Source organism: Protobothrops mucrosquamatus, unplaced genomic scaffold (genome assembly GCF_001527695.2).
Source record: "Protobothrops mucrosquamatus isolate PMUCROS unplaced genomic scaffold, P.Mucros_1.0 scaffold_182, whole genome shotgun sequence".
NCBI classification, from domain to species: Eukaryota; Metazoa; Chordata; class Lepidosauria; order Squamata; family Viperidae; genus Protobothrops; species Protobothrops mucrosquamatus.
The window spans coordinates 455,337-472,652 of record NW_015386258.1 but is presented as its reverse complement, the minus strand read 5'-3'; the positions used below and the strand labels follow the sequence as shown (position 1 = coordinate 472,652).

At 36.9% G+C, this 17,316-nt stretch overlaps 1 protein-coding gene across 1 annotated transcript; it reads left to right on the top strand.

Annotated features, from left to right (window-relative positions):
* The first annotated feature begins 3,081 nt into the window (after positions 1 to 3,081).
* On the top strand, positions 3,082 to 16,636 carry PRPF38B (pre-mRNA processing factor 38B). Its single transcript, XM_015824003.2, has 6 exons — positions 3,082 to 3,469; positions 8,621 to 8,689; positions 9,986 to 10,137; positions 10,224 to 10,284; positions 12,056 to 12,279; positions 14,629 to 16,636. The coding sequence occupies exons 1-6, from the start codon at positions 3,137 to 3,139 to the stop codon at positions 15,467 to 15,469; spliced, it is 1,680 nt and encodes a 559-aa protein (XP_015679489.1). The 5' UTR covers positions 3,082 to 3,136; the 3' UTR covers positions 15,470 to 16,636.
* Positions 16,637 to 17,316: the final 680 nt, after the last annotated feature.

Genomic DNA, 17,316 nt, shown 5'->3' with positions numbered 1-17,316 from the left:
AATAGAAATTTTGGGTTCAATTTTGGTCATAAGTCAACAACTGCCTGGAGTCTCAGAAACTCTTGTGCAAATTGAGATCTGAGTATATTTCATGGCTATATAAATTACATGCATACATATATACAAATATCAAAATTTGCTTTCTTTTGATTGATCATTAGTTATCTAAATTTCTCTCACATTCTTTTTTCCTATGCAATTTATCTGCAAAATAACGTTTGAACTTATTTATACATGTCGTGAATTAATATTGAACTTCTTTGGAGATATTTGACAAGATTGGATCATTGATTTTCATTTTCTGTATCTAGCTAGGCCTTTTATTCTACAACAGAATAAAGGTAAGCCTTTCTCTTCATGGTACCCTCTTTAAAACAATTGTGAATCAGAAGAAAGAAAAAGCAAGGCTGGGTTTTGGACCTTTTTCCTTTTTTAATTACTTTATTAATGATCTGGTATATGAACTAAGGGAACTGTATTTTTTCCTCCCTCTATATGAGAAAGGAAGGTTTCACTTTAGCCCTATGAAGATGATATTATTTTGTTTACTTAAGCTCAGAGAGTTGGTTATAGAATAACAGTTGGTTATAGAATAATAATTATGATGAATCTAAATTTAAAGATGAAATGCCATACAGCAGGGGTGTCAAACTCTCCACGTCACGTGATGTGTTGCGACATATCACAACTTTTTCCCCATTGCCGGAGCTGGGGTGGGCGCGGTTTCAGCATGATTCATCTGGCCCGCAGGCCGGCAGTTTGATACCCCTGCCATACAGTAATAGCCAAAATAAAATTGAACAAAATTCCTTGTATCACTTGGAATTTTCAGTGGTTTAGGTTGACTGAATTCTAATGTAAAAGCACTAAACCTAAAGACTTTGGATTTTTGATCACAGAGCTAGAAGTGGTGTCCCCTGAAACACAACCCCTAACTTACATACAGCCTGGCTTCCTCCATTCTCAAGACACTCCTGCATTTCTTAACTGGGACACCTTCCACTTAATGATCTGCAGATTTGGAGTTAACAATTGGGGGTGTTACATTTTTAAATATCTTTTTGGTATTTCATCATTTTCTGTAAGTAACTCTTGAGCCTAAAATATGGCATAGTTAAAATAGATTTATCCTCTATATTTGGAAGGGATACCTTAACTGATAATGTGTGTATTTACAGTTAAATTTGATTATGGTTTTGTAATCACATAAAGCTCTAAAACAGGTGTAGGATTAATAGAAATTTAAGTTGGAAATAGACTATTTTAAATATATAAGCTACTTGAGGGAAATAGAGAGGGAATTTTTGATGTACTGATTGAGTTACTTATATATGCTTTGTTTTTGAATTTTTGATTGCCTCAGCACCACGGTGTGTCTCGAGCACTTTGTATTAAGAACTAAAAAAACTAATAAAATTTGTTTTTTTAAAAAAATAGATTTATCCTCCTTCATCTCTGTAAGCTAATCTCCAGACCTTTCTCATCTACTTGCCACCTGGGTCTCCTCTTTTCTATTTTATAACCCCTTCTATTTCCCTCCGCCCTCTATCAGAGAAATAAAATCATCCAAATTGTGTAACCATTCCCCCTTTGTCATGCACTAGGATTTTATCTATAATCACAAGCAAGTTAATGTGACTATTTTTTCTAATCTGAACTCTTAAAATACAAACCATTTACACTTGAAGACTGGGTCCATTTTATATCACTCTCGCAATAATCAATTTCTTCTCTTAACGGCTATAAACACTGTGTCAACTGTGTGGCCAAGTGCAGCAAATTTGCCAAACTTGACAATTATTTCTATGGATGGAAACTAATCAAGGAGAGAAGCAACCTAGAACTAAGGAGATTAACCAGTGGAACCGCTTGCCTTCAGAAGTTGTGGGTGCTCCAACACTGGAGGCTTTGAAGAAGCCTCCACTTGTCTGAAATGGTATATAGGATCTCCTGCTTGAGGAGGGGATTGGGCTAGATGACCTCTAAGGTCCCTTCCAACTCTGTCATTCTATGTTCTATGAGATTTTACCACGAGTGGTAGGTCAAAAAAAGGGAAAGTAGCTAATGCAAAGGTTGAGAGATTTTAGTGCTTCAATAACTTGTTGAGTCACAATCAACAAGGCATACCACGGGCCCGATTTCAGATGTCTTTATCATTCTAGTTTTCAAAACCTGTGCGCTTTTTTTTTTTTAAAGGATTTTTTAATATTTTTTTAAATAAAAAAAGCCTCAGTATAGGGCGTTTAAGACCTTACTAAAAAGCTAAAATAAATGGTGTTAATGTAGTTTATTTTTATTTATAATTAGTAATGTTATAATTATTGTGTTTAATATGTTTGCTTAAAAGAGAGTTAAAGGATGTTATAGATTTGTTAATCTAATAGTGATTAATGTTAGACAGAGTATGGTTATTGTATNAGGTGGGGTTGGGGAGGGGGGGAGGTATATTGTAAAACTTTTATAAAATTTTCAATAAAAAAAAAAAAGCTAAAATAAATGCCTGAGTTTGCACACCACTTAAGCCTGCGCTACAATTTAAAGTTCACAATTAGTCTCCTAATTGTGCTTGACGAGACGAGACCATCAACAGTCCGAGCTGAGTTTACCCAGAGCCCCTCGGCTAACATATGGGGCCAACCTAATTGCAATTTCAGCTGTCCTGCAAGCACAGCCACAGGATACAATTCAGCCTTCTTCTCAATTAATCCAACGGCATTCTCTTCCTACATTAAACGCCAGGCTTCGCCTATGTGGGCGGTTGGGTCCTCCTCACCCTCTCCCAATCCCCAAGCACACTTCGGCCTCGCGCGCTCTCCGAGCCCAACCGAAGGGACGCCGCCCGATCCTCTCTTTTTTTTACTCCTCCTCCTCCTCCTCTTCCGAGGGGTTTCCGAGCTGTCTTCGGAAGGCGACGCAGAGAGACGGCCCAAAGACCGCCTCTCCCAGCCCCCGGCTGCTATTGGCCGTCTCAGTCCCGGAAGGAATTTTTTTTTGGCGGGGGGGCCATTTCCTCGGGAGCCGCCATCTTGTCGGCGGTTGGCGGAGTTGGTCTGCGTTCAAGCTGGAAGGCTTCAGCCCGCCTTTCTCGCGCGGCCTAGTCGCCCGCTCCTTTGGCGCCAGCGATTTGTTTTTCGCTATGGCCAATAACTGCCCCCTCGTGGGCCCGGGCAACTGCCATCCGCTGCCGCCGCCGCACCAGCACCAGCACCAGCAGCAGCACCAGGGGATCCTCCTGCAGCAGCAGCAGCAGGCCGGCGCCGTTTTGTCGCCCCCGTTAGCGCTCCAGAGCGCCGGGCCCAAGCCAGCCGCCTCGGGCAAGCAAGGCAACGCTTTGCCTCTGTGGGGGAATGAAAAGACCATGAACCTAAACCCCATGATCCTCACCAACATCCTCTCGTCCCCTTACTTCAAGGTGCAGCTTTACGAGCTGAAGACCTACCACGAGGTGGTCGACGAGATCTTTTTCAAGGTAAGCAGGCGACGGGGAAGGCAATAGACCAGTGTTTCTCAACCTTGACCATTTTAAGGCATGTGGACTTCAACTCCCAGAATTCCACAGCCAGCATTGCTGGCTGTGGAATTCTGGGAGTTGAAGTCCACATGCCTTAAAATGGTCAAGGTTGAGAAACACTGCAATAGACCAACTGGAAAGCAGGACCATACTAAGGATCCTCGAAACAAGCCTCTCGGTCAGGCCAGGCCTTCTACTTGGGTGGCCTCCCTTCCCACTTCCTTCTGAAAGAAAGAGGCTGGGAAAAAGACGCGTGTTCTTCCCCTCCTTCCCACCTACCTCCCCTGTCTCGAGTTCAACGAAGGAGGCCCTACACCGGTGTGTTTGTGCCAAAGGACCAGTTACACCTACAAGACGTAGATGTAAACCTCTCGACCTAATTCCGAATCCCAATTGTGTTTGTATTATTTGGGGAGGGAGTGGATGGGTCGGAACAAATGATCCCAGATTTATTTCTGTATTGAAAACTGAACTCTTTGGGAATGTTCTCGGTAGGGAAAATGAATGGAAGGGAACTAGTGGTTAATACCATTTTCATTCCATGCTGCTTCTGCACCTCTAAAAGTGAGAGTGAATTTTACTTTTATTTTTCCTCCCAGAAACTCAGGATAGTATATATTAGAATCTAATTTTATAACGGCTGGGAGTAGTAGTTACCCTGAGGAGTAATGACTACATCAAGCTGCGCGATGAGTTTAATGGAGGCATGAGTTCCTCTAAAATTCTACTTATCTTTACCAGATGTCCCAGTATATCATTGTGATTAACCATTATTTATTGTTTCATTTTTGTAACTGCTTCTCTGGGGAAAAAAGCACTAATGAACTTTGTGAGACTTGGTTTTATTTACATACGGATAAGATTATACTGGTAATTCTAGCATACCAGTAGATACTATCATTCTGTTATGGCTAGCTGGACACTGCATCTTGACTGACTTTACTGGCCTTGAAAAACAAAACACTGACATTAAAATTTAGATAGTTACTAGGAAACATAAACAAAACTAAACCAGAAATTCAAATAGAAAACAACAGTCCCAGAAGAAATACCAAGCCACTTATCTTTTTGCAAGAAAACCTGTCCACAAAGTCACCAGAATGAATTTGAACTAACCTTATTTGTTTAACAATGGCTTCAGTAGATTTCAAACATTTACTTACACTAATTAAAACTTCTATTTCCTATATTATGTGTAATACAGAAAAACTTGGTTTGCTCATATTCTTTCAGTGGTGTTCAGTTATTTATTCATATACAATGCTAAATTAACTTTTCACCCTTGAGAGGGCATTCAAATATTGACTTGCTAGTTTTTTTCTCTAATTTAATCTGAAAAATTCTGATCAGTATTCTGAACTGTGAGTTAGATAAGTCTTTTCAATTTCAATTACTATTTTCTGAATGCTTATCCAAAACTTCAGAACATGAAGAGTCAGAATTACTGTATTAGCATTACACAGGAGGATACTTCCTAACATTTTCTATTAAATTTCAGTTCTTTTAACTGAATATCCTGAATGTATGTCAGTACGCTCCATTTATCTTTTTAAGTTGCAGCAACATCATATGGGATTGCAAAATAATCTCTAGATCAGAAATCCTAACTTCTATAGAATGATCTAAACATACTCAGTGTCTGGATTTGTGGGTGTTTTGAGACACTATTAGTCAGAATCAGAATTATTTATCCTGTTCTAGCCAGAAAAGCGCTGGATGTGATAACTAAAGTTGGTAACTTAGATGACACCTCCTTTATCTTATTGACAAGCATTATGTGAAAGCCTTGATGGATCAAGGTCCTTGTGGGATGGCAGAGGTCAGTAACATAGGCCCATTTGGTGGCAATCATATGTTGATTATTGCAATTTGTGATGTTAAAGAGTGAATAAAAGAAAATAGTGTTTGTGAGAAAGAGGGAATGTTTATTAAGGTGGTCTTGTGGAGTGGAGTTGATGGATAAATACATGCATGGAACTGAAGATGTAGTTTAATTATGAAATTAAAGGGTATGAGCTATTTAAGAAAGGATAAATTAGTATCATTCAGATTGTATGGGGATATATAAATATATATGTTATGTTCCATTGACAGTGAAAATGGAAGCACCAGAAATGAGTTTAGAGACAAAAATATGTGACAGTCTGAATGAATGAAAATCAAGAAAAAAATATAAAGTGTCATTCTGTGAGAATGAAACAAAAATGAATAGAAAACAGCCATTTGAAATGTGTGTGTGTGTGTGTGTGCGTGTGTGTGTGTGTGCGTGTTTATTTATTTATTTATTTATTTATTTTCACGGGTACAGGTATGCAGGTCTTGGCGTATTCGGGTCTTTTCCTGTGTAAGATTGAGAGTATCTTGGCGACGTTTCGACGAGGTCCCACTCGTCATCTTCAGGCTGGGGTCTTCGGCTTCGTGCTTGTGCGAGCAAAGTGTGATCGGAGCTGCCGTCTCTCTATAAATATTGGTGGGGGTGTGTGGAGTGCTGGCTTAGTTGCTGTAGGTGGGTTGGTTGGCTGTGTAGGAGTTATTGTTTGCGGATTGCAATAACCCCTACACAGCCAACCAACCACCTACAGTAACTAAGCCAGCACTCCACACATCCCCACCAATATTTATAGAGAGACGGCAGCTCCGATCACACTTCGCTCGCACAAGCACGAAGCCGAAGACCCCAGCCTGAAGATGACGAGTGGGACCTCGTTGAAACGTCGCCAAGATACTCTCAATCTTACACGGGAAAAGACCCGAATACGCCAAGACCTGTCTGTATATATATCTATATTCATGACACTTTACATTTTTTACATATACATTGAATCTAAGTTTTTTTTATACATATGTGTCAGCCCGATTTACCCTGAATTAAGGGATTAAAGGGTCATAAGGGAATTTTTATGTAAAATAATGCATATACACATGGTCCTTGACTATGACCATAATTGAGCCTGGCAGTTATGGTCATGAGTCTTGATAATTAAAACAGGTCACTACATAACTGATCTGATTTTATTATCTTTTTTGCAGTACAGTGAACCCACTGTTTGCTATGGGCAGTTTTTGCCAGAAACCAGAAGTAAATGCCAGTTTCCAGCAAAAATGTAAATCATGGTTTGTTAAAGAATACCAATAAATCTAAAAACATGAATTGTTTTATTGTTTATGATAAAAAGTTTGAGGGAAGGAAATGTGATGAAAGATTCTGATTTTGGGATATGCCATTTTTAGATGGTGTCAGGAGTTGGATTTTGAGGAAAAATGGACATAGAATGAAAGAATAACTGGGGGAAAAAAAAGTACAAGTCCTTTATGACAAACTATTAGAAAATAAATTAAGTCATCCCACAGGACAAATGAAAAATTGGTGTAAGAAAACAGAATGTGGAAGCAACTTTGAATACAATTAAAATAATTGTATTGCAGGGTGTTACAGAAGTATATAGAGTTATTTTAATAAGAAATATAAAAAAAGGAGACTTGGCAGAAAAATGAAGTGAAAGATGCTGTGGACACAGAAAAAAATCATACAAGAATGCTGCAAAAGTGGAGTACTGAAAGGAAAATGTATGATTTGTATTGCAGTGACAATAGTATATTAAAAATAGAATTGAAACAAATACAATAAATATTAATGTCCAACACAATGAAAAGGAGACTGAAATATTGAAAAATGGTAAGGCTATAGACTTAGATGACATAGTTGGAGAAATGTTAAAACATTTTACTGATCGTTTGTTTGTATGATTTCCTTAATATGTGCTGAATACTCTCTCTGTCCTTGACAATTGGAAGAATTTATTTATTAAATTTATAGGCTACCCATCTTACCATTAGAAGCTCTGGGTGGAAGAATTTACCATAGTGTACAATGGGAAGTATAATAAAAGTGAATGCAGAAACTACAGGGAGATTTTGTTATACATCCCTGAGAAGATGCCTGGCAGAATTCTAATTGAAAGATTCTTAAGGTGACAATAAGAAAAAATTCAGAAATATTGGATGCTGCTTTTCAAAAGATCATTCTTGATTTAGAATGAATTATTCAAAAGGAATAGTTACATGTTGTTTACATACTTAAGTGTGCTCCAAATTTAGATATTTTAATAATAAAAACTGTGTGTGTGTATGTGTGAGAGAGAAGCTTATTTTATCATTTATTACATTCTGCGCTCATGGAAAAATTAAGAATAGGTTGTTTGGGACTGTATGCTATTTTTTTCTTTCATTTTCTGCTCATTCTTTGAACTATACAAATATCTTTTTGCTTCGGTCTGCTTCTGTAAATCCTATTGTCCTTTTTTCTTTGCACTTTTGGGAACTGGCATAATAATTTCTGTATTTTATTTATTTATTTAAACCCACTTTCATTTTCATGAATAACTCAAGGCAGGGAACGAGCCTAATGCTACTTCCTCCTTATGTTTTCTCCACAAGAGTAATCCTGTGAAACGGGGTTGGGCTGAGAGAGAGTGACTGGTTCAGTGTCACTCAGCCAGCTTTCATGCCTAAGGCAGGACTAGAAGTCCAGGTCGCCTGGTTTTTAGCAGGGTGCTTTAACCACTAAGCCAAGCTGGCTCTTATGTATTCTGTTATACACTGTCTGCAGAATAGGAGTAAATAGGACTTATCATTAATTTCTATACACTACTGTTAACAAGCACTTTAAAAAAATACTAGCTTGAAGTTGTGATTGCTATTGATATCTTTATTTGGTTTGTTTTTATTTTAAACAATGCCCAAGCCTTTTTATAACACTTTAAGAGTCTTCCAAACTCTAATCAGTGTTTTGCAATTACGTTCACTTTATTTATGAAAGTCTGATATGTTTGCTGAAACAAGGGATGCCATAAGAATTGATGATCAGTACTGCAGCATGTGGTAGTGAGTTGCATAAAACAATGTTGCGATTCCAGTGGTGTTCTTTTTCATCACTTTTTCATGGAAATATTAGTAATTAGGGCACATCCAAATTTCTTATGGTTTGGAATGCATGGAAACAATATGCTTAATCAGAAGAGAAAATTATAACGACATTGTGTCAGAAGAAAATCAGATATATAAATATAAAGTTATGGTGGATTTAATTAATTTGTTACTTGTTTACAGGTTAACCATGTTGAGCCTTGGGAGAAGGGAAGCAGAAAAACTGCAGGTCAAACAGGGATGTGCGGAGGGGTAAGTAGAAGTACGTGATTACTGCACTTTGGAGCTTTTTTTTAAAAAAAAAGTTAATCTTTTCAAAATGACCATATAACAAAACTTTAGTTTGCAAGCTTTCATCCAGTTCATTGGTACAAGTAGTCTTTGACTTATGACCACAATTAAGCCCAACATTTCCATTGCTAAGCAAGGCTGTTGTTAAGTGAGTTCATTTTATGACCTTTTTGTCATAGTTAAGTGGATCGTGTAGTTGTTGAGTGAATCTGGCTTCCCCCATTGACTTGCTATGTCGGAAGTTGGCTGGGAAGGTTACAAATGGTGATCACATGACCCCAGGATAATGCAAGTGCCATTAATACATGCCAGTTGCCAAGTGCTCGAATTTTGATCACGTGACCATAGGGATGCTGCAACGGTTGTAAGTATGAAAAACGGTCATAAGTCACTTTTTCACTGCCGTTCTAATTATGAATGGTCACAAAATGAGTGATTGTAAGTCAAGGAGTAGATCGGTCCATGAAAAGCTTTGTTGATAACTCATGGAACATATTTTTATTTCACAGTGAGATTTTCCTTAAATTATGTTCATTGTTGTAATGGAGATTAAGAGTATTAAAGATAATCTAATGATAAATGCACTGCTAATATGTATTTTTATATTTAATCAAATGCTAGTTTGTATTAAATTCTAGGTCCTCAGTTTTTTAAAGAAGGAATACTTATAATGAAGCTTTAGGTAAAAGGTACTTGATCAATGAGTTAAAATTTAATTTTTAAAAACATCAGTAATATTTTACTGTATGAGACGTTTTCATTTTAGAATATTACTTCCCAATTTAGCAAACACCATACATAAAATATTTATCCCTTATTCTAAATGGAACAAACATGTAGACAAGTTATATGTACATGTTGTCTGTTCAAGTTTTTCAAATAAGCGAAACAGGTTTCATGTGTTGGCTGTTTTTGCTTTTTATTTATTTATTTATTATTTTTATTTATTTATTTATTATTTAATGTTAGCCACCCAGATTCACCCTGGCAAAATGGATGACCATATAAATCCAAATGAGGAAATAAAATATTTCTTCCTTAAGTAACGTAAGGCAAGTCACAGTTGAATAATTGGCAATAATGCCATTTTACTGAGAAAAGATGTAGTTTCTTGTACTACATATACCTGAATCCATTCTTCCTTTTAAAAATTTGAGCACAGAAAATAATTTATTTACTAAAAAAAAAAAAACCACACCTCACCTATATTGTTCCTGTGTTGAATGAATTATGGGTTCTTTTCTCTTATTTTGAAAGGTGCGAGGAGTTGGAACTGGAGGTATAGTGTCTACAGCCTTTTGCCTCTTGTACAAGTTATTTACTTTGAAGCTTACCCGTAAGCAAGTGATGGGACTAATAACTCATATAGATTCCCCATACATTAGGGCCCTTGGATTCATGTATATTAGGTAAGTAGCAATGCATTTAGTTACAAAATAAGTTTTATCCACAGGAAAAAAAATGTTAAATTTACACAATTACTTTGTATTTCAAGGTACACACAACCTCCAAAAGATTTATGGGACTGGTTTGAATCCTTTCTCGATGATGAGGAGGTATGTCAACAAGGGTAATACTTTGTTTTCTTTTTTCTTTTCTTTCTGATATTTTAAATTATGTCAATATTTTATAAAATGCAAAAAAACAATCTTTAACTGCAAATCTGAGCAGGAAACGCTTTCATCCTTAATGATGTACAAAATTGGATTAGATTTCTAACTTTATTGGAAGTTAATCATTTCTCAACTCAATAGAAAGGTTTTTTTGCTCGGGGGGAAGCAGTATGTTGTTAGTTTTGGAAAAACGAATGGCCACTTTTTTTAAAAAAAAAAAAAATACAGTTGGGTAGTCCAACAATAAACAGACTGTTACATTCTGTTCTTCAATGTTTTCATTTTCAGAATTGTCCACTGAACTTAAATGTTCAAAAAACATAAATTTCTATAGTAATTAGGATATCCATAGATATCTTGCTTAAAAGTTAAATTCCTCTAGTGTCCATACATTAGTTTATCTTAGTTTATCTGAATTCTTTTTTCCCCCTTCAACACTGATCAGATCTGTTTTCTTTGGGTTTTATCACAAACATGTTTCAATTATAGTACCCATATACTATATACAATATTATACAATAACAGTGATTATTGAAATCAAATGGTGCAGTCTCTTAAAGTGAGATTTAAATAGATTTTTTTCTTCATTCGTACACATTCACACACACAACACTGGCACATTTATTTATTTATTAATGTATCACATTCTCAGTTCTTATCCATAACTAATTCATGAATTAGTTTTTCACCCAACTAACTAAAACTGCAGGAATCCAGAGGAATCACTTTCATATGTTAACATTTTTTCCCCAGTTTGCCAGTGTTGAAGATGTGAAAGCATCTATCTATATTTGCCTAAATATAAATGTTCTTATGAATTCATTGATACTCTATTTATATTTTTCAGGAACTACATTTAAGCTAATGTGTTGTTTTCTTCTTAAGAAAAGAAAATCTTTGCAACGCTTTTGTTTGGAAAAACTGTATTTCTGAACACTTAAATGTGTGTGAGTGCAAGCAGTTTTACATACAGATTTTCTGTTCCTGTTTTAGATAACAAATCTCACTTTCCTTGTGTGCTTGCACTATAGGTTTGGGCCTGACAATAGCTGACTAACATGTCCTGAGCTGTGAGAGGGCATAGCAAGAAGGCCTTCATGCGGTAATGACCCTTTTCCGAGCCAATGGTCATCATGGATTATGCGTTTCCAATTATTTGTTACTTTATTTATTTGTTGCATAACTCTAAATTAGAAAACTCACTGCTTCATGGCAGTTGGTTTGCTATTGCTTCCTATTTAGATAGAGTCCATTTTATACTTCAGCCTTTTCTGATCATTTTTAGACAGGAATGGTCATCCTAAGAATGAATAAATGGCAGTTCTGATTTGTGGCAATATTCTTCAAAATACCAGATAATGTAGAACAAATTACTTTTCCTTCATGGAATGACTGTATGTGATAACAGAATATAACTCAGATATGCTAATATTGCAACCTGATTTACTAAGAAATTGATCCTTTACTGCCTGGGCTGCAGGAATAGTCTGTACCTGCATGCTTGGGTATTAAATCAAACTTCCAGCCAGTAAAATAGCAAAATGCAAAGATGGAAGAGATGAAGTTCATATAACAGCTTAATTATCAGCAAAAACAGCTAAGCCATCGTATTTGAAATATGGCAATCAGTAGAAGTAGCATTTGTTTCTAGATAAATTTTAAATAGCTTCTCACAACCAGAATGTGTCTTGTGTTTTGTGTTTCTTTTTTGAAGGACCTTGATGTGAAAGCAGGTGGCGGCTGCATGATGACCATTGGAGAAATGCTGCGCTCTTTTCTTACTAAGCTTGAATGGTTTTCTACATTATTCCCGAGGATTCCTGTACCGGTGCAAAAGAACATTGATCAACAAATTAAAGCCAGACCTAGAAAAATCAAGAAGGATGGCAAAGAGGGCGTAGAAGAAGTAGACAGGCACGCAGAGCGTAGACGTTCAAGGTTATATTTTAACTTTATCAAATCATTATTTAATCATTCTCTAGTAATTTGGCGTAATCATTGCATTGTTTTGCTATTGTAATATTATTTGCCTATTGCTATTAGACAAATAATATACAATTTTGAAATAACAAACTGATTCATGTTATTTCAGTTTCTTGACAGCTCTGCAAGATTGGCACATATTCCTAGGTGGTAGCTAAGTTGTGATAAATGGACTTAACCATTAGGTGTTCATGGTTGAAGTGAAATTTAATTTGAATACCTCATCTAGAGGTAGTCCTCAATGCCCATTCGTTCAATGCCCATTGAAAGTTAGGGTACGCTGAATGAATGGTAGTTAACAGCTGGTCCTTGAAGTTATGGTTGTTCTAGCTCCCCACAGTCATGTGATCAACATTTGGATACTTGGCAGCCTGTCTGCATTTATAACTGCAGTGTGCACTTCAGTTGCCTCCCCCCTTATCTCTGCCCTTTTGGCTGCCCTGTATTCTACAAACACTGCACCCCTATTGCCCCAAGCTGATCTTCATCATCTTCTTTCTTCCATTGCTGATGTGACATGCCCAGCTGAGGCAACTGCTGACCCTCCATGCAGCTATTATATGCGGTTAAATTGCTTGTATTCACTAGTAGCTTGGTGCCCTTTGCTTAGTCTGATGAGTCTTGCAAGTTTACATAGTATTTGTGTGACTCTGTTTGATCCCCAGCCCTCTTGTTTGGGGAAAATTTGGGAGAAGTGGGGTTAGAACTTAGTTGCAAAATATCTGAGAAGAAATAGTTCGTCTAGATCCTTGCCAATCTGGACCAAACACTGCATTTGTTGTCTCTATTGTAAATGAGTATAATGAGACCTGTATAACAATCCTTTGGATTTTATTAAACCTCTCTTTAGAGATGCAGAGTTTATCATACCTAGTGTTTAGAGGTTATCGGGCACTGAATAGGTTGAAAAGATTCAAGTTGAATGTGTAATGATTCTGAAAGATTCTTAGTAGCTCTGATTTGGACTTTGGATGAAATTTCACTGATGAAGGAGCATGTGTGTGAAGTATGGATTCTCTTGAATCTTTGGCTCCTGCTAAAGGAACAAGTAGAGCCATTCTTTGAGTGTATTGGCTATAATTACTCATGTCCTTATCACCCATATTAGACTATTGCATTGCAGCATGCTCCATTTCAAGCTATTTATTATTCAGAAATTGCAGCTAACACTGAATGTGAGAGCCCATATCCTGACAGGTGAAATCCAGTTCAGCAGGGTAACACAACCCCTTTGAGTGGTAGTGATAACCTGTAGATTTCCTAATCCAGTTCAAAGTGCTAGTTGTTACCTCTAAAGCAAGGGTGTCAAACTGTCGGCCCATGGGCTAGTTGCATCATGCGGAGGCCACGCCCAACCCCAGCTCCAGCAATGCAAAAAAAGTCGCAATACGTCGTGACACGTCACACGGTGAGTTTGACACCCATGCTCTAAAGCAGAGCTCCCCAACTTTGGGGCACGGGCACCAGGGACCAGTTATATGGAGAGAGGTTTTTCCACGGACCGGAGGGGGGCATGGTTTTGTGTGCTGCCTTCATCCTGTGGATGAAGCTTTCCTTGTTTGTGTGGACTGGTTGCTGGCATGCCGCGGCCCGGTACTGATCCGAGGATTGGGGATCCCTACTCTAAAGCTTTCCATAACTGGCTAACCTTGGGACCATGTGATCCAGATAGAATCTGCTCATTTCACATGTTGAAGTCATGAAGGCAGGCGGTATATGCCCACTACTCATGAAGTTAAAGGGGTGGGAACCAGAAAAGTTGTCTTTTGTATGGCCGGTCTTACAGTTTGTGCACTTCAAGATAAACCATCTTTGGGTTAACACTGATGAAAGAAGTAAAAGCAATCATTTTTCAACACTTTTCTGTTATGATTTATATGTTGGCTGTTATTACAGCTCAGTTTATTTATTGACCTTTATTTCTAAAATAACAGTTTTGTGATTTTATGGTTCTTGGTTCTTTTAGTTATGTAAGGTGACCTATGTCTTCTAATGGGGATGACAATTAAATACATAAAGTATTTAATGTAAATTAAATAAATAGCCACACAAATTCATTGGGGGTTGGGTGATATACAAATACAATTAATTATGCTAAGTAGACACCAGAAGCTGATCAAATGACTGCATCCTGCCTCTGGGTGTTTTTTTATACATTACATTAGGTATAAAAAAATTCATAATGCAAAAATTTGGTTCTTAAAGTTGACAATTAACCCAACAGATGAAAAATATTAAATGTTCTACAATTAAACCCTTGTTGGGATAGCCTCTGTTTTTAAACATTTTGTCATTTTAATCTAGGTCTCCAAGAAGATCCTTGAGTCCTAGGAGGTCACCTAGAAGATCAAGAAGCAGAAGTCATCATCGGGAAGGACGTGGTTCATCCAGTTTTGATAGAGAATTGGAAAGGGAAAGAGAGCGACAAAGATTAGAGCGTGAAGCTAAGGAGAGAGAGAGGGAAAGGCGACGGTCTCGAAGTGCTGATCGGGCATCGGAACGTAGGCGAAGTCGCGAAAGGCACAGAAGTCGCAGCCGTGACCGAAAAGGAGACAGAAGAGAGAGAGAGAAAGAAAACGAAAGGAATAAAAGGAAGGAGCGTGACCATGACAAAGAGAGAGGTGTTGAAAGAGAACGAGATCGCTCTAGAGAGAGAGATCATTCTAGAGAAAAATCAAAAGACAGAAAAGGTAAAAGTGAAGGAGATGAAAGGAGGCACAAAGATGAAAAAGATGAAAGGAAGCATAAAGATGAAAAAAGAGATGCCAAAAAAGAGAGGAGGCATAGCCGGAGTCGAAGTAGGGATCGTAAGCATAGGAGCAGAAGTATAAGCAGAAATGCTAGCAAGCATAGTAGAAGCGGGAGTAAAGACAAGTCAAGTAAACATAAAAGTGGAAGTAAAGAGAAATCAAATAAGCAGAGCAGAAGCCGAAGCAGAGGAAGAACTGATAGCAGTGAAAAGTCTCGAAAACGAGACCGTAGTCCTAGTAAAGAAAGATCACGAAAACGTAGCAAAAGCAAAGAACGTTCCCACAGATACGACCACAGCGATAAGGACCACTCAGATAAACGCGATCAGAGGAGCCAAAGTACAGAACAAGAGAATCAAGAAAAACAATCTAAAAACAAAGATGAGACTGTATAAATATTCAGAAATGGATCACATTGAATCCTATAAATGTTTTGAAATCTTGCTTATTTTTTCTTAAAATTGAGATTGTGCAGTAGTTGATGAGCACTCTTCTTCAACCTCCCTCTAGGCTGCAGATTGTCATTTCCTATTTTGAGTAGGGAAGTGCCTTTGTAATCCCATTAAAAGTGTTGGCTATTCCAGTCCATTTGTTTAGTTAATTTCATGATGCAAATCTGTTTGTGCATTTTTTTAAAAAAATGTTCAACTGTTTCTGAAATGTACAATCTGTACATATGTCCTGAAACTGTTGTAATTCCTTTGGCATGGTTGCCATGTTGGTTAAATTTGTATACGGCAATAAAACTGCCACCAATTCTACTTTGTTTTATAGATGTGGAATTATGGTTTCTATCTTTGCATTAGCATGGCTGTGCTTTGCATAATAGTATGGCAGAAGCTTTTAAGGATGGGTCTTGAACATGTATTATATCTAAAATATTTATGTGCATTCAGCATCCATGAAGGTTGCAGTTCTAGAACTGTTGTCTTGGGAACACATTTAAAACACATTTTAACTGTGAAACTCAAGAATGTGTTATAATTAGATTAGACTTTTCAAAGGAGGTAGCAATCTAAGGCAGGGATATAGAGTTGGCTGAGTTTTACGTAGTAGTCAGTGCTACCTCACAGGGACATTTGAGATTGATAAACCTATGTACCATATCTACATATACTTTATGGCTAGTGTTTATTGTTCATGTAAAGATTCTTTCGATACAAATTACCTTACGTTTTTCATTTGTCATTTTATGCCCTTGCCCTGTTATTCATGAAATAAACAAAGATGTATTGAGGGAGGCAGGATGGCAAAATAAGGTCAAATAGAAGACTTAAGTTTCAGACTGTCAGATCTTTTTTTTTATAAATGAGACATTTAAAATAAAGCATCTTCATAGTGTTCTTTTCGTAATGCATAATGTTTTTTTAATCAAAGATTTGTGATCATTGCTTGAGCTAAAGAACTTTTCTCTAACAACAGGAACTAAATTTTAAAACATTTTATTACCTGTGAGATAATGTCAAAAATGCCGAACTGAAAGATATATCACAAAAGTTCATATCTGTTTGGTAGATTTGTTCTAGTGGCCTGTATAAGAAATATCTGGAATAAAGACTGGATTAATTTATTTGTGGTTATCACCAGTTCATTGTGAAAAACAAGTCAGCCTGGGCTTGCATAAACAATAGAAATTGCAGTTCATTGTGTAAAGAGTAGACCTCTAGTCTATGAGTGAAACTACTAACAAGCCAATTGGCTCAGTGGTTTTATAATAGAATGCAGAACTAATTTTATCACTTTAGTACATTTATAATGCTTATTCAGTTATTAATACTAATCTTTATATAGTGAGAATAACTTGCATGTCATCCTCAAAGAAATACAGGAAAATGATATTTTATAATGTTAAATTCTCCATAATGGTTCGCACTGGGGAAGGGATGTAAATATGCAATAACGATTACATGGTGGAATTTCATAATAGCATCTTTTCTGACTCAGATATATTATATGGTACACATTTATTGAAACAACTGACCAAAAAAAGTACAGTGGTAAGGTGGATATAGAATGAAAAGGCATAAAGAGCATTACATTCCAGTTCAAAGACAGTTTAAAATATTCTTACGGGATCGTTTCAATTTTTTCGCGCAGCACCTGATGCTGATCTGCACTTCTTCCTCTATAGATCACTGAAAATTGTGTTAAAAATATACATTTAAATCCAATAATTAAGGTACTGAGTTTTTGTATACTCTGCCTCAATTTGACCCTTTATGAACAGTGTTTATTCAGTGCT